Source organism: Diabrotica undecimpunctata, chromosome 6 (genome assembly GCF_040954645.1).
Source record: "Diabrotica undecimpunctata isolate CICGRU chromosome 6, icDiaUnde3, whole genome shotgun sequence".
Lineage (NCBI taxonomy): Eukaryota > Metazoa > Arthropoda > Insecta > Coleoptera > Chrysomelidae > Diabrotica > Diabrotica undecimpunctata.
In genome coordinates this window covers 147753124-147771844 of record NC_092808.1, presented here as the reverse complement: position 1 = coordinate 147771844, position 18721 = coordinate 147753124, and the positions used below count along the sequence as shown (strand labels likewise).

The window sequence follows — 18721 nt, the reverse complement described above, 5'->3', positions numbered from 1 at the left end:
GCCAAGATGATGCAAATACTAAAAGAAACAGGAATTAACAACCAAGATCTGAAAATAATTAGAAGTCTCTACTGGAAACAGAAAATCTCAGAGCTGAAGGTAAACACACTGACTATGTAAAAATCATGCGTGGAGTGAGGCAAGGCTGTATTTTGTCTCCTCTAATCTTCAATCTGTACTCTGAAAGAATATTTATCGAAGCTTTGCACGAAACTGAAAAAGGTATTCTACTAAATGGTTACCGGGTAAACAATATCAGATATGCAGATGACACCATAGTATTTGCGGACAACTTAGAAGACCTACAAGTTCTTATGAACAAAATCATGTATTACAGTCAACAATATGGACTCAATATAAACGTTAAGAAGACAGAGCTTATGATAATTAGCAAGAAAAGAATAAGAGAAGGTCAACTCTACGTTGACCAATCCCCTGTAGAAAGAGTCACGCACTACAACTACCTCGGCACCATAATAATTGAAGAATGGACCAATAACCAGGAGATTAGAGCACACATCGGAAAAGCTAGATCCACCTTCAATCGGATGGGGGCTTTCTTCAAGAGTCACAACCTCTCTCTTGATATAAAAGTAAGAATGCTGCGATGCTACGTCTTCTCTGTCCTTTTTTATGGTGTTGAATCGTGGACCTTGAACGAAGATATGTGCAGAAAACTGGAAGCATTTGAGATGTGGCTATATCGGAGAATGCTTAAGATCCCGTGGACTGACCGAGTCACAAATGAGGAGGTCCTCAGAAGAATGAATAAGAACCGAGAGGTACTGACCACCATCAAATCTCGAAAGTTACAGTTCTTCGGACATAGGTATTATGCGAAATGAATACAGATATGCTCTTTGGCGTAATTAGAACTTCTTCTTTGATTTGTCTCTTTTTAACATCTATTTCTTTGGACTATGCTTGAATCTTTCCATTGCATCTTATGTTCATTTTTCCATGCGTGTTGGCATATTTGAGATCTATCAAATTCTTTATTTTTAATAGAAGATTAATGTTCACTTATTCTAACATTTAATGGCCATGATGTTCCACCTAAATAAAAATATACACTAATACGTTCTTACTTTCACAAAAAATTATAAATATTCATATCTTAACAAGCACTTAGCAATATTTACCTCTTAAAACTGCTGCGCATATATCTCTTACTTCAGCTTCAGTAAAACTTCTTCCCTGCAAAACATAGTTATAACAAAATATGAACTTAATAATAAAAATTATAGGAAATAAAAATCACGATATATAATTTTATTTCTAAAAATATTTTCTCTAATAGTCATATACTTAAAATTTTATCTAGAATCTATACCATATAATCCATTAGTTGTTATTAGGTCAAATTTGTTAACTTTGAATCGGGTACTGATAAGTTTATTAGTCGAAATTGCTAAACAACTTTTAACAGCGCGAAGTTTATTGATGTATATTTTTGTTTGTTTCTATAATTAACCGGATATTACTGTTTGAAATTTATTATTTAAATATGCAACCAATTTTGCAACCAACGACTCTTCACCGTTAGTTAAACCGACAACATTGTCTTGGCAACATCGATAAACCGTTGGATTTAAGTTTCTAGCTGTCATTTAAAGGCGGTTGAAAAATATAATCTTGATAGATTGTATCTTGTTTTGGTTTTATTTATTACAAAAACTGACAATTTCATTTTATTAAAAACACATTTATAAGATTGAGGTGAGTACAAATTTGCTGTTGGTTACTATTTTTAGTAGAGAATTAGTTTTTCTACCTGTAAAAACAATCACACACCATCACTACTTTTTGCATTAATTTTTTAAAGTTGTATTTGAAACTCATTTGATTTTTAGCAGTATTTTTGTGTTAATTAATGATAGCAGACGTACTATTTTATCGAAATCATGCTATTTCTACAATAATTTAGTGATTTTTTAAGAAAATATGTTTATTATTTGCATCATTTACGTCATTTTTAATTTAAGTTTCATATAGAAATAAATGTGAGTACTATAGCTTTTAGTGTAAGTGTTGACAAAGACTTCTTAATAGTTCTAACTGGAACATTAGATCCGGTCTGATTAATTGCTTAGAATATTATATTGGTCTAGAGTTTACCAGTTCATTTGGTAAGTTTTTACAATATACTTAATGTGGTAAAATAATTTTAGTTGCTTGTCCTCAATATTGGCTGCTTTTAGATCTTATTATGTCTTATAACCTCATCTCTCTTTATCCTTATTACTGTGATAACCTATCTACCAAGTTGAACAGCCCTTTTAGAACCTCTCACAATGTTATTTTTTGTTTTCTTTACAGTCTATTATTTTGATGTTCTAAAGTATTCATTTTATGCTAATTTATTATTGCTAATTTCTAATTTGTTTCGTATTACTTTACAAACAATGTTTCTATTTTTCTTAAGCCTAGTTTCTCATATAACCAACTTCTATTTTTGCCTTAATAACTATCTCATGTACAAATGCAGTTTTAAAATTCTTATTCTTTTATGCTTCTATATCTTACATAATTTTTTCTTATTTCCAATTCTTTCCATATTATCGAACCCTAGATGACTTTTCCAACTGTATTATCATTATTGTAATCTGTGGTTAGTGTGACACACAATATTTTTTATTCTTTTATAGATTGTATATATTTAGTCATTCTGATTTTTGTAGCAGAGTATAACAATGATACTGTAAATTGTAATGTTAATGGATTCTTTTCTCAACCATTTAGGTTTTTCTGTATGTTTTTATTCACGATTCTCTGTTTTTTTGTATTATTCATGCTATTTAGTACCTATTTCTTGCTATATGAAGTTACAATCATTAAACATTTATCATATTGACTTAGTTTCATTGACTGTTAATTTTTGGTCTTGCCCATATGTTCTGGTATCTTTGATTTTTCGTTCATCTGATCCCATCTTAGGAGATGTCCTCAAAAAAAATCTCACATGATGTAGCATTTCTATAGGATTTAATCTGAGTTTTTTATTTATTGTGTTCTTTACATTTGAAGTTAACATTTGTACCACTCCTGGATATTTAGCTTCATTTGACCCAGTTTACTTCAATATCAAATATTTTGGCTTGGTCATTTGCATCTTCTGCTGCATTAACAAAGAGTTAAAGGTGGAGGTCTCGAAATTATGATAATTTTGGTCTCTTTCAACGAAATTCTTATGATATGGATTGGGTTGTTAGTCATATTTAGAACTAAGGGGTTCTGCATAAATAATAATATTAATAGCAATAGTATGTTTTTAAAATATTGTATCTTCTTTTTAATTCACCTATGTAAGGGTACTAATATTTATAATTTGATGGCATTTTAAAAGACATCTGTTTAAATATTGTGTAATATTGAATAGTTCACATAAACTGAAATTATGAAATCTCCTGTAAATAACAGATTAATTAATATAGATAACTGATACAAATTTAGTATAATATACTGATAAAAGTAATATATTGTTTTAACAAAAAACAACAATAAATGTAATAAAAAATATACTAAAAATAAAACAAAAGTCCATACCCATTAAATTTCCATTAAAAAATAAAATTTTGCCAATTTTTGAATTTTTTAATTTACTTCTTTTTTCTGAAGCTATTTGGCCAGCTTTGGAAAATATTAATTGTCATAGCACATAAGTTGTACAGATACAAAGTCTTTAATTGGCTATAAATGAGAAAACATCTTCTTCCTCTGTTTCCACTAAAGGATTAGCAGTTAAGTTACATATTTTTCAACTTCAATTATACCAGCTTGTCTTGGATGGTCAATGCTCTAATCGTGTGAGGATTTCATCAAAATCATTCCAAAGACAACTTTTTTATCTAAAGTTTCCTCATTTATTTGATGGCAGTTCTCGAATTTTTCCCAGTTAAATTTTGGACTTTTCTTTATTGAGCATGGCATAAACTTTTGTTTTCAGATTTTCTAGAGTTAAATTAGCCATATGTGTACTTGAAAATCCATACTTTTTAAAACAGATCTAATACTGTTGCTTCTGAAAGTAATCTGTTTCCTTCAATGTTTCTTTGAATATTGAATTCAAAAATACTTTACCCATGACTTGTACTTTTTGATTTAATAACTGGTCTTTAAATTTGAAACAATGTTTTTGCATTGCAGATATAAATAAAAATATCTTTGAAACCGAAATATTTTCTTCTGCAATAATCTCATTGGTTATATCGTTAAATATTAAACATTTAAGCGCCTGTCATTTATCAGATTATGTTAAATGTAAGTTACAATTACCTACAATGATAACAGCATGTTATCATATCCCACAGAGAATTACACTTAGTACATACATCTATTTTTAGTATTAATATTGATATAGAATATATTGCATTTCATATATTTCGCCTAATCATCAAATTCATTAGAAGAAAAAAATTTAAAAACTATTTTTGGGCCACTAAGGGTCCCCACACACTAGGCAGCCACTCAAACCATGACGGTTTACGGAAGCCCGTGCACCAGGCTGCCAATAATGCCTGGTTCGACATCCCCTAATTTCTTCAGTAAAAATTGTAAAGACCCAAGTGATCTGAGATCCGGATTACTGACCCGGGTCTTGTAACTGATGCAGATCTTCTGATTCAGGTCTTTCAACAGATCCATATTTCCCATGTCTAATTTTGAACGATTCTGCTATTTTTGGAGCAACAAATTAATTACACAACTGGTATGATATTTTGAAACTTGCAATGTTTTACAAATTGATATAAATTCCCTCTATAAATTTAATAAGCAACAAACAGATAATATCATTTTTTGAGAAGCTTTCAAGGATATTGTGAGTACATTCCACTATGATACAGTGCTTTATACCGGTGCATCCTGAAATGCAGATGAAATTGTTCTGTCACTATAGTTGATACAGTATTAGGACAATACTGAATATCCAATGAATGTAGTGTGTTTTCCGGAGCACTCTTCTGTATTTCAAAAGCTCTCGAGTTCCCTTTTGACAATCATTAAATTGTAGCTCTGTGCTCTTTGTTCTTTAGTTTGTGTATTTCACATTTTCCATTGTTAAGCCGTCTTCTAAGGAGTTTCAGACTCTTATTCTCTTCTATAGTTCAGTGGACCTTTTCATTCTTAAATCTTTGCTTATAGCTTTTGATACATCTTTATTTTTCCTAGTTTTTCTTCGTCAATGCTTTCGTTTCCTTCGATTTCTCATCTAGTTTCCATTAGTTGCTTTGTTTCGATGGTTATTTTTTCGTCTTGGCGTCTTTTAGGGCAGCATTTTGCTTGAGCCTCTCGAATAGCTTCTACGATATTTTCGTTTAGGGTATTTACATTATTTATGCATTCATTTTGTTGTAGGATTTTATTGATATTGTCTTGGTATTCATTTAAATTCGTTGGGTCGTTCCATATCGAGTTGGCTTTCTTCCTAATCATTTTGGATCTTTCTGTTATTAAGTCTAATTTTAGTTTTTCTATGATCGCTGCCTGTGGTAAAGCTATTAAGGGCTGTGACATCGTTGAATATATATTTTTTGTCACTGATTATGTAGTCTATCTCGTTTCTGATCTTGCCATCTGGGCTTTTCCACTTCCATCTTCTGTGGTCTTTTTTAGAGAAGAAACTATTAATCTGGTATAGATTTTGTTGTAATAGAAATTCTAGTAGTGTCTGTTCACGCTCGTTTCTGCCTTTGGATCCAAATTTACCTAGTGCTTTTTCCTGTTCATCCTGCTTTAGACCGATTTTTGCGTTAAAGTCTCCGCATATAATCGTGTAGTATGTTGGTGTTTCTTTCAGTGCCGTTGAGATATCATCGTAGAATTCTTCAATCTGCTCATCCGGATGGTCCGTTGTTGGAGCATATGCTTGAATAATCTTTATTTTATACCTTCGGTTTAGCTTTACGATTAAATAGGCTACTCTTATGGATATTCTTGTAATTACTATGTTATCTGCAAGTCTTTTGTGTATAAAGAAACCGACTCCGCCGATTGATTCGGTTTCACTACCTATACGGTAAAATATATGTCCTGATTTTAGTGTTGTCAGGTTTTCTCCATGTCGCCTTACTTCACTGACTCCAATGATATTCCATTTTACTTTTGACATCTCGATTTCCGTTTCGGTGACTTTTTCTTCAGATAATAATGTTCTGGCATTGTAGGTACCGATAAAGAGTGTTGAAAGGTTTTTTCGTCTTTCGCGTCGTCAGTTTTTTGTCCCCACAGAATCCTTGAGACAGACTGATAAATCAGTGTGAGACTTTCGATTTCTCGCTATACTCACTCGTTTTTGTTTTAAAATCTAACATTTTTTTGGGAGGTACAGTAGACTCCCTCTATAACGAGAACTGAAATGGCAGACTAATTACCTCGTTATAAGCGGATCTGGTTATATCCAACAACAATAATATTGTGCATACATATGAATATGTAGTTTTCTAAAACATTAACTTTCTATAGTGAAGCCATTCGGAGCAATATAAGATGCTAATAAATATTGTTTGAATGGCGTTTTTAAAACAAAGTTGTTTACTTTTATTGTCAATGAAATGCATTAAAACAAAAAAGAGTTGTTTACTTTTACTGTCAATGATATATGTTAAAACAAAAAATCTGTATTCTGTAAATATGTATAAAGCGTATAAAGTTATTTTGTCATTTTTGACTGCTTTAAATTGTCCAGTATTCTATCTATCATATTTTCTAAAGATGTGAAACAGTTTTATGCTTCTTCATTTGCGTTTTGTCCTTGGATAAAGTTTCTGACAACCTTTAAAACACTTTCTACATCTTGTCTATTAGGACCCATATTATTAGGTGTGAATGGTCAACCCAATACAATGACACTTGTAAATCATAAATTTTACATTTCCGACTAAGAATCATAAATTGTAAGAAGTTTATTGCGGGCGGCCCGCAGTTAAAAAGGGTATTTATTTATAGCTACGGCCGGGCCAAAACGTAAAAAACACGTTTTGCAATCTTATTTTCTCTCGTTATAAGCAAATTTACCTCGCTATAAAGGATTATAGTTCAATAGAAATTTCACGGGACATCTAATGTACCTCGTTATAAGCGAAACTTCGTAATAACCGTGTTCGTTATAAAGGGAGTATACTGTATTTGCCTTAAAACACAACGCTGGCAAGGCGGGTTGGTGAGTTTTTAATTCAGCCGCTCATTGAGAGTACCGACGCTGTTTGAAGCCGCCCGCTCCGGAGCAGACGCTTCTAGGTTTGTGATCTTATACTATCCCTAAAATCAGGGGTTGCCATCTTCGCCGTACTGAAAATATTCTTCGACCCTTGGATGCCGTTCTGGACTTCATCCGTGACCCTGCACAAGGGACCCTTAACAGGTGCTATAGATATAATACCATATACCTTCCGTGTACCTTATACCATAGGTATAATATTAACTGAAAAACTTGTCAAATGCCTGGCTATTGCAATAACTTACTTCCCTGAACTAGCTGTCTAACAAGAGCTTTCTTTGATTAATGCACGAAATAATCGCCTGATTACAAATAGTTTGCGCAGTACTAATTTATTTTTATCTTACTATATTGTAATATAGTGACTTCAAACTTACTAATTGTTCTAGTTTTAATCATGGCCGTGCCAAGGAAAGCCACGCAGACCATAAATCAAGAAAACACAAATTCCCGTATTGCTGTGAAATCAAACTTAAATCCGCCATTGGAACCACTAAAAAGAGCAGCACTTGGAGAAGTTGGCAATACACTACAAGAATCACAAAAAGCACAAATTGGTCTCGGCCCTACTAAAAATGCTTTTAAAAAGCACGAAGGTGGTTTGCAATCCAAAAAAGACGCAGTAAAAACTTTGACTAACAAGGACAAGGCGATTCCGACAAAACCTACAGCTATACTAAAAAGACAGGAAAGTTTATTGAAACCGATACAAGAAAAAGTGACACAGCCTAAAGAAGTACCAAGGACATCAACATTAGTAAGCAAAAAACTTTCCATTATTGACCCAGATGAAAGTACCAAAAATGACCCTCAGATGGTAACTGAGTACGTGATGGATATCTTCAAATACCTGAGAGAAATGGAACTGAAACTAGCTATCAAAGAGAACTTTCTTGAAGGACACGAAACTACCTCCAGGATGCGTGCAATACTCGTTAATTGGTTAGTAGACGTACACGCAAATTTTAAAGCCACACTTGATACTTTGCATATATGCATTGGAATTGTGGACAGATATTTACAGGAGAACAAGAAAGTAGGAAGAAGTACACTTCAGTTAGTAGGTAAGTATAGACACTCAGATGCAAGAAAACGCAACGGAAAAAAAATTTGGTCAAATTCAAAGTATTTAAATTTTTTTAAATCATGAATGTGTTGCTTGTGTGAGTCCATTTCAAAAGGTAAAAGAAATAATAAGTTAGACTTACTCACAATCAATTTAATTTAACTAATCGGACGACCAGTTTCGCTTTCTATAATATGCAAAGCATCTTCAGGTCACGATATAAAGTTAAAATGCTGAAAATAATAATCCCATATTAGGGTGTTGTCTAATAAAGATAAAACATAGGTAGGTGATATAAATTATATAAATTACAGTAATTATGCCAATATTACATGTCTGTGGTTTTATAAATGAATAAAATGTTTAAGCAGACAAGGTAAGACCCACAAATTGGTAACATAGTCTATTAAACTGTAATGAATTACTAAATAAACAAATAAATAAACATTACTTACATGCCGGTACTCTATTAATTGATGGTTGAAAGAACATGGTTCAAACTACCTTGTATTGTTGATTGGAGAACTCAGGTCAACTATTGTAATTGTTTAACAGTAAACAGGGAAGTTCTTGAGGAGACAGATTTTATCCAATGAAGTAGAGATAGGTGAAATGTATTGTTTGTTTGATGAAAGTAATGTTCTATACCATTAAGTTCTTTAAAGTTATTTATATTTATTCTGGAGATATATTTATGAAATGTGTGTTATTTATTGAGATTTTATGTTTTGTTTTGGAAGGTGACAGTTGTAAGACAATGAATAAGAATGGATGTACAGATTATGTGGGTGTGCAATTATATAAGCTTGTAGTTATCAAATTTCTTTGATAAAGTTGTTGCAATATCTGGCAAAATTTTGTAAAGTCCAAAAAATTTTATGTTAAAATTAAATTAAGACACTTTTACACACACAGAAACACACAGAAAACACTTAAAAAACGGGGGACGAAACAGACATTTAATTTAAAAGGAGAGGATTTTTTTAAAAAGAACTACATTTCTTACTAGGAGACAATGAGTTTTTTATGTGCTATATATCAGATTTTAGAGGTAAAAATCTGTACATATAAATAATATAAATCACATAATCTGTACAATAAATAATATAAATAAATCACATAATTTGTACATCCATTCTTATTCATTGTCTTACAACTGTCACCTTCCAAAACAAAACATAAAATCTCAATAAATAACACACATTTCATAAATATATCTCCAGAATAAATATAAATAACTTTAAAGAACTTAATGGTATAGAACATTACTTTCATCAAACAAACAATACATTTCACCTATCTCTACTTCATTGGATAAAATCTGTCTCGTTAAGAACTTCCCCGTTTACTGTTAAACAATTACAATAGTTGACCTGAATTCTCCAATCAACAATACAAGATAGTTTGAACCATGTTTTTTCAACCATCAATTAATAGAGTACCGGCATGTAAGTAATGTTTATTTATTTGTTTATTTATTAATTCATCACAGTTTAATAGACTATGTTACCAATTTGTGGGTCTTACCTTGTCTGCTTAAACATTTTATTCATTTATAAAACCACAGACATGTAATATTGGCATAATTACTGTAATTTATATAATTTATATCACCTACCTATGTTTTATCTTTATTAGACAACACCCTAATATGGGATTATTATTTTCAGCATTTTAACTTTGTATCGTGACCTGAAGATGCTTTGCATATTATAGAAAGCGAAACCGGTCGTCCGATTAGTTAAATTAAATTGATTGTGAGTAAGTCTAACTTATTATTTCTTTTACCTTTTTAAATTTTTTTATTTTTAGCCCTATTTTGATGATTTTTTTAGCAGACTGTGTATAAATTTATAAATTTTAATTTGGTATAGTCAATTTTTTGATAAAATTTTATATTTGACTTATTGTACAGGGTTAATTAAAACGTGGTTTTATTATCCTAACTTTGAAACATCCTGTGGAATAATTCCGTTTGCGAATTTTCGTAAAACCTTATTTTTCGGTTGCAACCATGTCTTCTAAGCATTGTGTTTTTTGTTTCATGTCAAAATATGCCAATGGTTCATTTTTTAGAGCCAAATGAATTTACCGTCAACAATTTAGGACTTTTTTAATTATGATTATTTTAGAGTTATTTTGTAATACGACAGGTGGCTTTGGTAACTGTTATCATTATGTCATATTGACACTTTGTTTACCTATGATTGATCATGGTTCTTAGTATCGAACATTGTGCGAAAGCCGTTGCTTTGGTTGAAGATAGGCGAAATTATGAATATGTGGCTAGAGTGTCGCCAAGTGCTCGGTCAGAGTGACCAATGAGCACTCTTGGCGCGCATCGCCCCGCCTTCATTCCTTTTCCCATTTTCTCATTGGTCTTTTGGTTTGAAATCTTGTCAAATATTATGTATAAATATTAGTTGATTTCCAAACCAAAGGACAGTCTACCTCGGTCTCTCATAGAGCCCTAAACTCTAGGGAGCCAACTAACGGGGCTCTGCTCCACCTACCTCTGAGGCTTTCTCTTCGTATCTTACGATTGAGTTTTATTTTATCCTTCAAAAAGAAAATTCAACGTCCTAACTAGAATAAGGGATAAGTGTAAGGATAAGTTTCGCACATCGAATTCACGAAAAACAGAGCGTACAGCAGAGTGGATAATTTCATAGATCCACTCTTGCTACGACGACAAGAGTACTACATACTCATCGCTCTACCATCCAAAGAGTAGTGGAACGTTTTATACGAACTGGAACAAACAAGCGTAAAGCGGGAATTGGCAGGAAGCGCAAAACTACCGCTTTAGATGATCGTTTTATACGAGTCTACGCTTTGCGGGATCGTCATTTAACAGCGGTGCAAACAAGAAATCAGCTTCGAGAGGTTCGAGGTAATAATGTAAGTGTATTTACAGTTCGTCGGAGATTACATGAATTTGGTTTGCAAAGTTGCAGACCAACAACTGGGCCCACATTACTTCCACGGCACAGAGTGGCTAGACTACAATTTTCCAGGGAACATTTACATTGGAATTTAGGACAATGGAGTAATGTTCTTTTTACGGATGAGTCGAGATACTGTCTTCACTCATCAGATGGGAGAGAACGAGTATGGCGTCGAACTGGAGAGAGATTTGCGGAATGCGCTTTCAGTCCCCGCATTAGCCATGGAGGGGGTTCGGTGATAGTATGGGCAGGAATATCCCGAGAGGCGCACACTGCAATGTTTGTCATGCAATATTTAGAGGAAGTTGGTATTAATAAAATGAACTGGCCAGCGTGTTCGCTAGATCTGAAGCCAATAGAGCACGTTTGGGACATACTTGGTAGAAATATTAGAGGTCGCGAAGTCGCACCAGTCTCAATTAACGAACTTCGCTTAGCTCTAGAAGAGGAATGGCAAAACATCCAGCAAGATGATATTCGCAACCTCATAGACAGCATGAGCCGACGTGTACAGGCAATTATAGAGGCTAGGGGAGTCAGTACAAAGTATTAAGTTATCTTGGCGTTGACATGGTTCTCATTAAATCTTTGTTTTACTCATGGAACTATTTCATTTGCGATTCGTGCATTAAAGTCACCCATAAGAATTAAGAGTTTTTCATGAGGTATTTCATCCAGGATGGTTTGCAATTGTTCATAGAATGCCTCTCGTTCCTCCTTAGGTGTGCAGACCTCGGGGCTATAGATAGACATGACATTTAATTTGCAAAATGGATCTAAAAATTATTATTGTTAGGTTAACTTATGACGGTACTTTTATCTCTTTTGTAATATTAATTTTTTTGATAAATCATACTGTACAGTACTTACAACTTCTACAATTATACTAAATTGTTTTCTAGGGGCCTCAGCAATGTTGATAGCATGTAAGTACGAAGAAATATATGTTCCAGATTTAGATGACTTTGAATACGTATGTGATCACACATTTACAAAAAGACAGATACTTCAAATGGAAAAGGAAATACTGAAGAGGTTAGATTTTAACTTAGGTCGTCCGATTTCTGTACAGTTTCTACGTAGATATACAAAAGTGACTCAGTCTCGCTTGGAGCACCATAATTTAGGTAAGTAATATTTTTAAACTCTATAAATTATCATTTTGTCAAATGTTCCAGTAAATTGATTACCACGGGAAAGTTTCGATGGTTCAATGAAATATTTAAATTTCCATTTTATGTGTTGTTTTATTGTTTGGTATAGTAATACTTTGTGTCTTTCCATGTTTATCTGCAGTTATAAGAATTTTTTATGTATAGCATGGTACTGGAATGTTCATGGCTGTCCATGGTTCAATGGCTCCATGAATATTTCTAGCATATTGCTGTAGCGGAAGTCCCAACTACAATCAAATATCACAATTATAGCAAGTGACTCATGTTTTAATGTTTTTTTAAACATTTCATAAAATTGGACGTTTACCCTATAGAAAAAATATTTTTGTTCCGACAAAAGGAGAAAATTTAATTATTATTTAATAAACAAATTAGTGGATTATTGCAGAATCTGTTCTTGTGAAATGATGTTACCTTGGTTTCAAGCTTTTAACCCCTAGAAAGCATCTCTAGGCAAAAAAATACTTAAAAGGCTTATTTATATTTTAAAACGTTTTAATTTTCCATTTAGATAACTAAAAATTCATTCTTCGCTTATGAAATGATATTTCTTTGGTTGCAACTTTTTTAACCCTTAAAGCTATGGTTTGTTAGAACAGTGAGCGACGCATAACTCACAGTCAGTCCAACGCCGCGCACGTTCGTCAAAATCAAAGAAATATAGTCGGTTCGCTATATTTACGCGGGTTTCGGATTAAAAATTTTATTGTAAGTACCCAGTTTTAATTACCTGCTCTTTGGCGAAATATCAACTGGTCAAATGAAGTGAAAAATAATCCATAACTTTTTTTAATTAAATAATAATGGAAAATCTTTTATATAATTGACAGTATAATAAGGAGAATTACTTCATTAATGGAGTCTAATGTGGCTAATATAAACCTAATAATAATTTTATATTACACTTCACACAGAAAATATGGTCTATGTATATTTGTTCCATGGAGAGAATTTCTAATGAAAAATAAAAAAATTTAACTTGCCAACAAAAATGAAAATCAGTCATTATCATCAAAAATATCATAATCGTCATCATCATCACTGTCATCACCATTAATTGTTATTATGATTGGAATTATTTCGTTTATTTTATTTTCACGAGTCCACCAATCTTCTATTCTATATATATATATATATATATATATATATATATATATATATATATATATATATATATATATATATATCTATATATTCGATGGGATTAAACTGGCAATGATACGGTGGCAGACGTAAAACTTGATGACCGTAACTTTCAATAATCTGATCCACAACAAAGGTTTTTGGTTTTGCGTGGATATTTGCCAAGTGTAATAATTTTGATTTTAAAATATGTTGTGTAAATGGTATATGTTCCTTTGTCAACCATTCTTTAATTTTATTAACAGTCCAAGAACTCGTTGGACTTTTGTTTAATACTTTAGAATGGTAAGGTGCATTGTCTAAAATAATTACGCTGGGCTCACTTAAACCTGGGAGAAGTTTTTCATGTAACCATTTTACAAACATTTCTGTGTTCATATTATCGTGATAGTCACTTGATTTTGATGAAAATATTAAATCGGCACCTTCTATAAAACCCGATTTCCCTCCTGCATGTAAAATTATGTGTCGATTCCCTTCTCCATCAGTATGTTTGATAGACTTTACGTTATCATCTTGCCATATTCTCTTGGTTGCACCCCTAGAAAATATCCATGTTTCGTCTAAATATATAAAATTTGCCCTTTCCTCTTTTAATTTAGAATATTTTCTTAGAAAGTTAATTCTTTTATGCACAACAGAACTTCTTTCACAAAGGGCTTTTCTGTTATCCTCCTTTTGAAATTTGAAACCCAAATTATGTATCACTTGCCATAGACTTGTTCTGCCAATTTCGTCGTCAAATTATCTATCTTTTAATTTCGAGAGAATTGTATTTAAGGTCACATGTTCCTTGTTGGCTCGCATTCGATAAATGGTATCACGAATTTCAAATTTTTTTCCATCTGGAATATCTTTCGTTTTCAATGATAGGCGAGTTTTTCGGTGATTTTCTTTCGGCCGTTCATTATTGCGATTTTGTAATACTCCTCTTAGTTTGGTTTTACTAATTCCTAGAGCATCACATACGCGTTGTTGAACAGACATTACCGATTTTAAAGGAACGCCATTTTCTTTTTCATCCGTAAAATACTTATGTACACTACAAATTAGACTATCTACACCTAACACACGTCTAGGCATTTTTAAATGTTTCCACCAAACATACAATGTCAACACTGGCAAAGAATCAATTCAACTGCAATATTGTAACAAATTTATACCTACCCTAATGTTATTTTAATGTATTTTAAAATATGACCATTAATGCAGTTTTTACCTAATTTTCTGGGAAGTCGTTTACTGCAACTGGTTATCAATGAGTCATTAGCATAATTTTGTTAATCCGAAACCCGCGTAAATATAGCGAACCGACTTTAGTTCTCTATGAGAACGGTTTGTTAGGTTCTGCTGAGCTGCGCGCACTGCAAACCGATAGCCGTGTATGTCGACGGTGTGCGCTGGAATCAACTGCGATTTGATTTGGATGCAAACGTTCAGCTGAGCTCACAGCGTACACATCTATACCGAAATTATAATTGTATTTTTATATAGTTATTATTATTGTAATAATTAAGTGATGTCTACTAAATTTTCTAACGAGGAAGATGAAAGACTAGTGGATCTAGTACAAATTCCTAGAAAGTCTAAAATATTCTCGAAATTTTTCCTCGTTTTGAAACAATCTTTCTTCGACTGTTAATTTAAAAGCACCTTCTGTATTAAGACATGAAAAAATTTCTTTTACATTTTTATTTCTTTTATTTAAATTTAACGTTATCAACTCTTCTTCTTCCTCCTCTTCTTGAAGTAATATAATTATTGCGTTAAGTTTACGAGAATTCATTTTTTTTTAAACGTGCAACCTTTGAGAGAATAAATGTGAAACTAATTTCTAAACTTGTTTTCAGAGCGACATAATATTTATACGAATTAATCTAACAAACCGACTCACCCAAAACTGCCGTGAGTCGAGTAGAACAGATTCTGCTGTACGTGTATGCTGTGCGCTGCGCACTGTTCTAACAAACCGTAGCTTTTAGGATTGTAACTCAATATTATTTGAATTTTTTTATTAATTATAATACTTATAGTCCTTTTCCATCATATTGATAGCACATTATGTATGCAAATCCTCAAAGGGCCAAAAACCATAGGCGTCACCCTATACTTGTTTTGAAATAAATAAAAAAAATTAATGTTTTAAGATGCCGTCAACAATTCATTATCTTTTAAAAAATCTTCTGTAAAATAAGTGTCCACTAATCTCACTATACCTTTTTTGTGCGTAAAAAACGTCGGTATATATGCCACACGATTATTGTTAATTATACACGGGTGATTAACGAGAGAATTCAATGTTTCACGAAATAAAGGTGATTATTGTTTTCGATACAAGTTATCGCCTGACACAAAAAGAATACCTTCTTTGAACGATTACCTGGAATTACTGATAAGGCTTCACTAATGATAGTTTAAGTAGTTTTTATTCCACATTACAGCTTATGCCAATAATATAAATTAGAAATTGTTTGCATCTTCCATTTAGTTTGTAGATGTACACTGTTCATGTCTTACCTACCTACGTTTTTGGTGTCGATATTTTGTTATTTGCATTTAAAAATGACGCCGACAACAGGTTTTATCCCGGTTAAGTGTAGTTTTAAAGGTGCCTTCAGTCTAAGAGAGAAAAATATAATATTAAATGTACACGATGCACTTGTACATCAACGCCCTTTAAGTAATGTTCGTGAAATCGTTAACATGTGTTCAAATATGACAGGGGTTGGAGAAGCAACAATTTATAGATTCCTAAAAGAAAGAAAAGGAGGAACTCTTTCATCTCCCAAGAAGAGTGGAGGGAGTAAACCCTTGGAAATTGAAGAAATACATAAAAACATGATAAGACGCAGCGTCCACTCATTTTTTTTTAACAAAGAATTTCCAACATTGGACAAAATCCAAACATTAATTAGAGAAATCGAAGAGTTACCAATCATAAGCAACAAGAAATTATGGGGACTATTGAGAGAGATGGGATTTCGTTGGCAAAAGAATAGAAGAAAATCCGTTTTAATTGAAAAAGATTACATTGTATGTTGGAGACGAGATTATCTAAGAAGTATTAAAAAGTAACGAGAAGAAGGGAAAACAATTTTTTATTTGGACGAGACTTGGCTAAATGAAGGACATACTGTAACCATATCTATGGGTTGATACAAATGTGAAAAGTTCCCGTCAGGCATTCATCGAAGGTGTATCTACTGGAATAAACAATATTCTTGTTGGAAAAGGACACAGACTCATAATAACCCATATTGGAAACGAATACGGTTTTGTCAATGGTGGATTAGTAAGTTTTGCCTCAAAATCAACCAAAGATTACCACGAGGAAATGACTGCTGACGTTTTTGAAGAATATTTTGAGCAAATGTTGGATTTAATTCGAAAAAATTCTGTCATAGTCATGGATAATGCTAGTTACCATTCAAGACTAGCAGAAAAATTGCCAACAACGGCTTGGAAAAAAGGAGAGATAATCGAATGGTTGGATAAACACGCAATTGAGTACAAGGAGAATTCGACAAAAAAGGAATTATTACCTATTGTAAGGCAACATAAAGCAGCTTATAAAAAATATATAATTGATGAAATGGCATTAAACCGTGATGTAATTATTTTACGTTTACCCCCATACCACTGTGATCTGAATCCGATAGAAAATATATGGTCTCAAGTAAAGGGTGAAGTCGGACGCAACAACAAAACTTTTAAATTAGAAGACTTACAACAATTATTAGAACATTCCTTATCAAAAGTAACTCCAGAAAATTGGAAAAATGCTGTTAGTCATGCACAAGGAAGAAAATAAAATGTGTAATTTGGATAATATGACTGATGCAATGCTGCAACCGGTAATAATTAACATTGGAGTTGAAGATTCCTTAGATTCTGAAGAAAGGCAGTGAATCTGAAATGGAATTTGATTAAAATAATGTTCATTTTTTTACAAATCGGCCCCTGTTACGGCCACAAATTATTTTATATATAACCAATAAAATAAACATCTTACATTTCTTGCAAATTCATTAATACCTGTTAATCTCCATCACTCCGACACTGGCAACTTTATTTAGGGATTAGTAACCCTCAAAACTATTGTATTCTATTCTGCTTCAACCTTTATACCTGGTGGTCATACTCAATTTAAAATTGTTTGCCTATATACTTCTGTAAACTTGACAAATATCTATTTTTCATTGAGTCACCCGTATCAACAGTTTAGGGATTTGCATACATAATGTGCTATCAATATGACGGAAATGGACTATAAAAAACAGCAGTATCCTTCGTAGTGGCTTTTATAAATGACTCGTATCTCATTTGCTGTAGAAACAATGAATAATCTTCAATTTTATGCAATTTATTCTCTAAGTACACTTTTTAGAATCTTAATTAATAATCTTTGTATGTTTTAGGTAAATATATATTGGAATTAGCATTACTTGAAAGCGATATAGTGCATGTAAAACCTTCCTTGCTGGCAGCCGCAGCTTGTTGCTTATCAATGGGAATTTTGAATGAAACTATGGATCTCACGAAACTGTGGAATCCCACTTTTGTACAATACACGTCCTACGATTACTACGACTTCAGATCGCTAATAGCCGAACTCGCCTATCTCTTAGTCAAAAGCGAACAATCAAAATTCCAAGCAATAAGAAGGAAATATGCATTACCAAAATTCGGCAAAATCAGCCTTAACGTTAAATTAAATGGTCCTCTTGTGAGAAAACTGACAGCGGGGAAAAAGTGATATTTCCATTTTATCTTTTAATCGAATTTTTATACTATATATCATTTTTATACCTGTGTCATTTTTTTATTTCCGTTTTTAGTATATTTTAATAAATTAGATTAAAGCTAAAGACAATTAAAAGCGTTTTTTTAATAAAAGAGTTTTTATTTTACGGCACGTCAGACAAAAATAGAGTAATAAAGTAAAGTATGTTTGGTGGGAGTAGTGATTCCAAACACAGGTAACCTTTGTCGCTATGTCATTATGAATTTTATTGTTTTTCCAGTGTTATTAATTTTTTTAAACTGCTCATTTCTCTCTATTCTAGGCATAGTACCACACTCGTCAGTGGTAAGTCCACTATTTTTATGTTTATCATTTTCGCACCTCTCCCTCTTGTTTTACTCGGATACAACATTTGCTGGTATTGCCAAG

The 18721-nt window shown here is 32.4% G+C and overlaps 2 protein-coding genes across 6 annotated transcripts in view; one reads left to right on the top strand and one right to left on the bottom strand.

Moving 5' to 3' along the window:
* LOC140444078 (uncharacterized) overlaps positions 1–18721 on the bottom strand; it is a 95543-nt gene that overhangs the window by 9538 nt on the left and 67284 nt on the right. For all 3 annotated transcript variants that reach the window (XM_072535713.1, XM_072535712.1, XM_072535714.1), the window contains exon 18: positions 1143–1197. In XM_072535713.1, coding sequence (XP_072391814.1) covers positions 1143–1197 — 55 coding nt within the window. The remainder of the gene's footprint in view (positions 1–1142; positions 1198–18721) is intronic.
* On the top strand, positions 1559–18444 carry CycB (Cyclin B). 3 transcript variants are annotated; one of them, XM_072535716.1, is made up of 4 exons: positions 1559–1719; positions 7606–8280; positions 12133–12357; positions 17967–18444. In XM_072535716.1, the coding sequence occupies exons 2-4, from the start codon at positions 7614–7616 to the stop codon at positions 18302–18304; spliced, it is 1230 nt and encodes a 409-aa protein (XP_072391817.1). In that variant the 5' UTR covers positions 1559–1719; positions 7606–7613; the 3' UTR covers positions 18305–18444. The 3 variants fall into 3 exon arrangements, with proteins under 3 accessions (XP_072391817.1, XP_072391816.1, XP_072391818.1); XM_072535715.1 differs by lacking the exon at positions 1559–1719 and adding an exon at positions 1844–2129; XM_072535717.1 differs by lacking the exon at positions 1559–1719 and adding an exon at positions 1851–2003.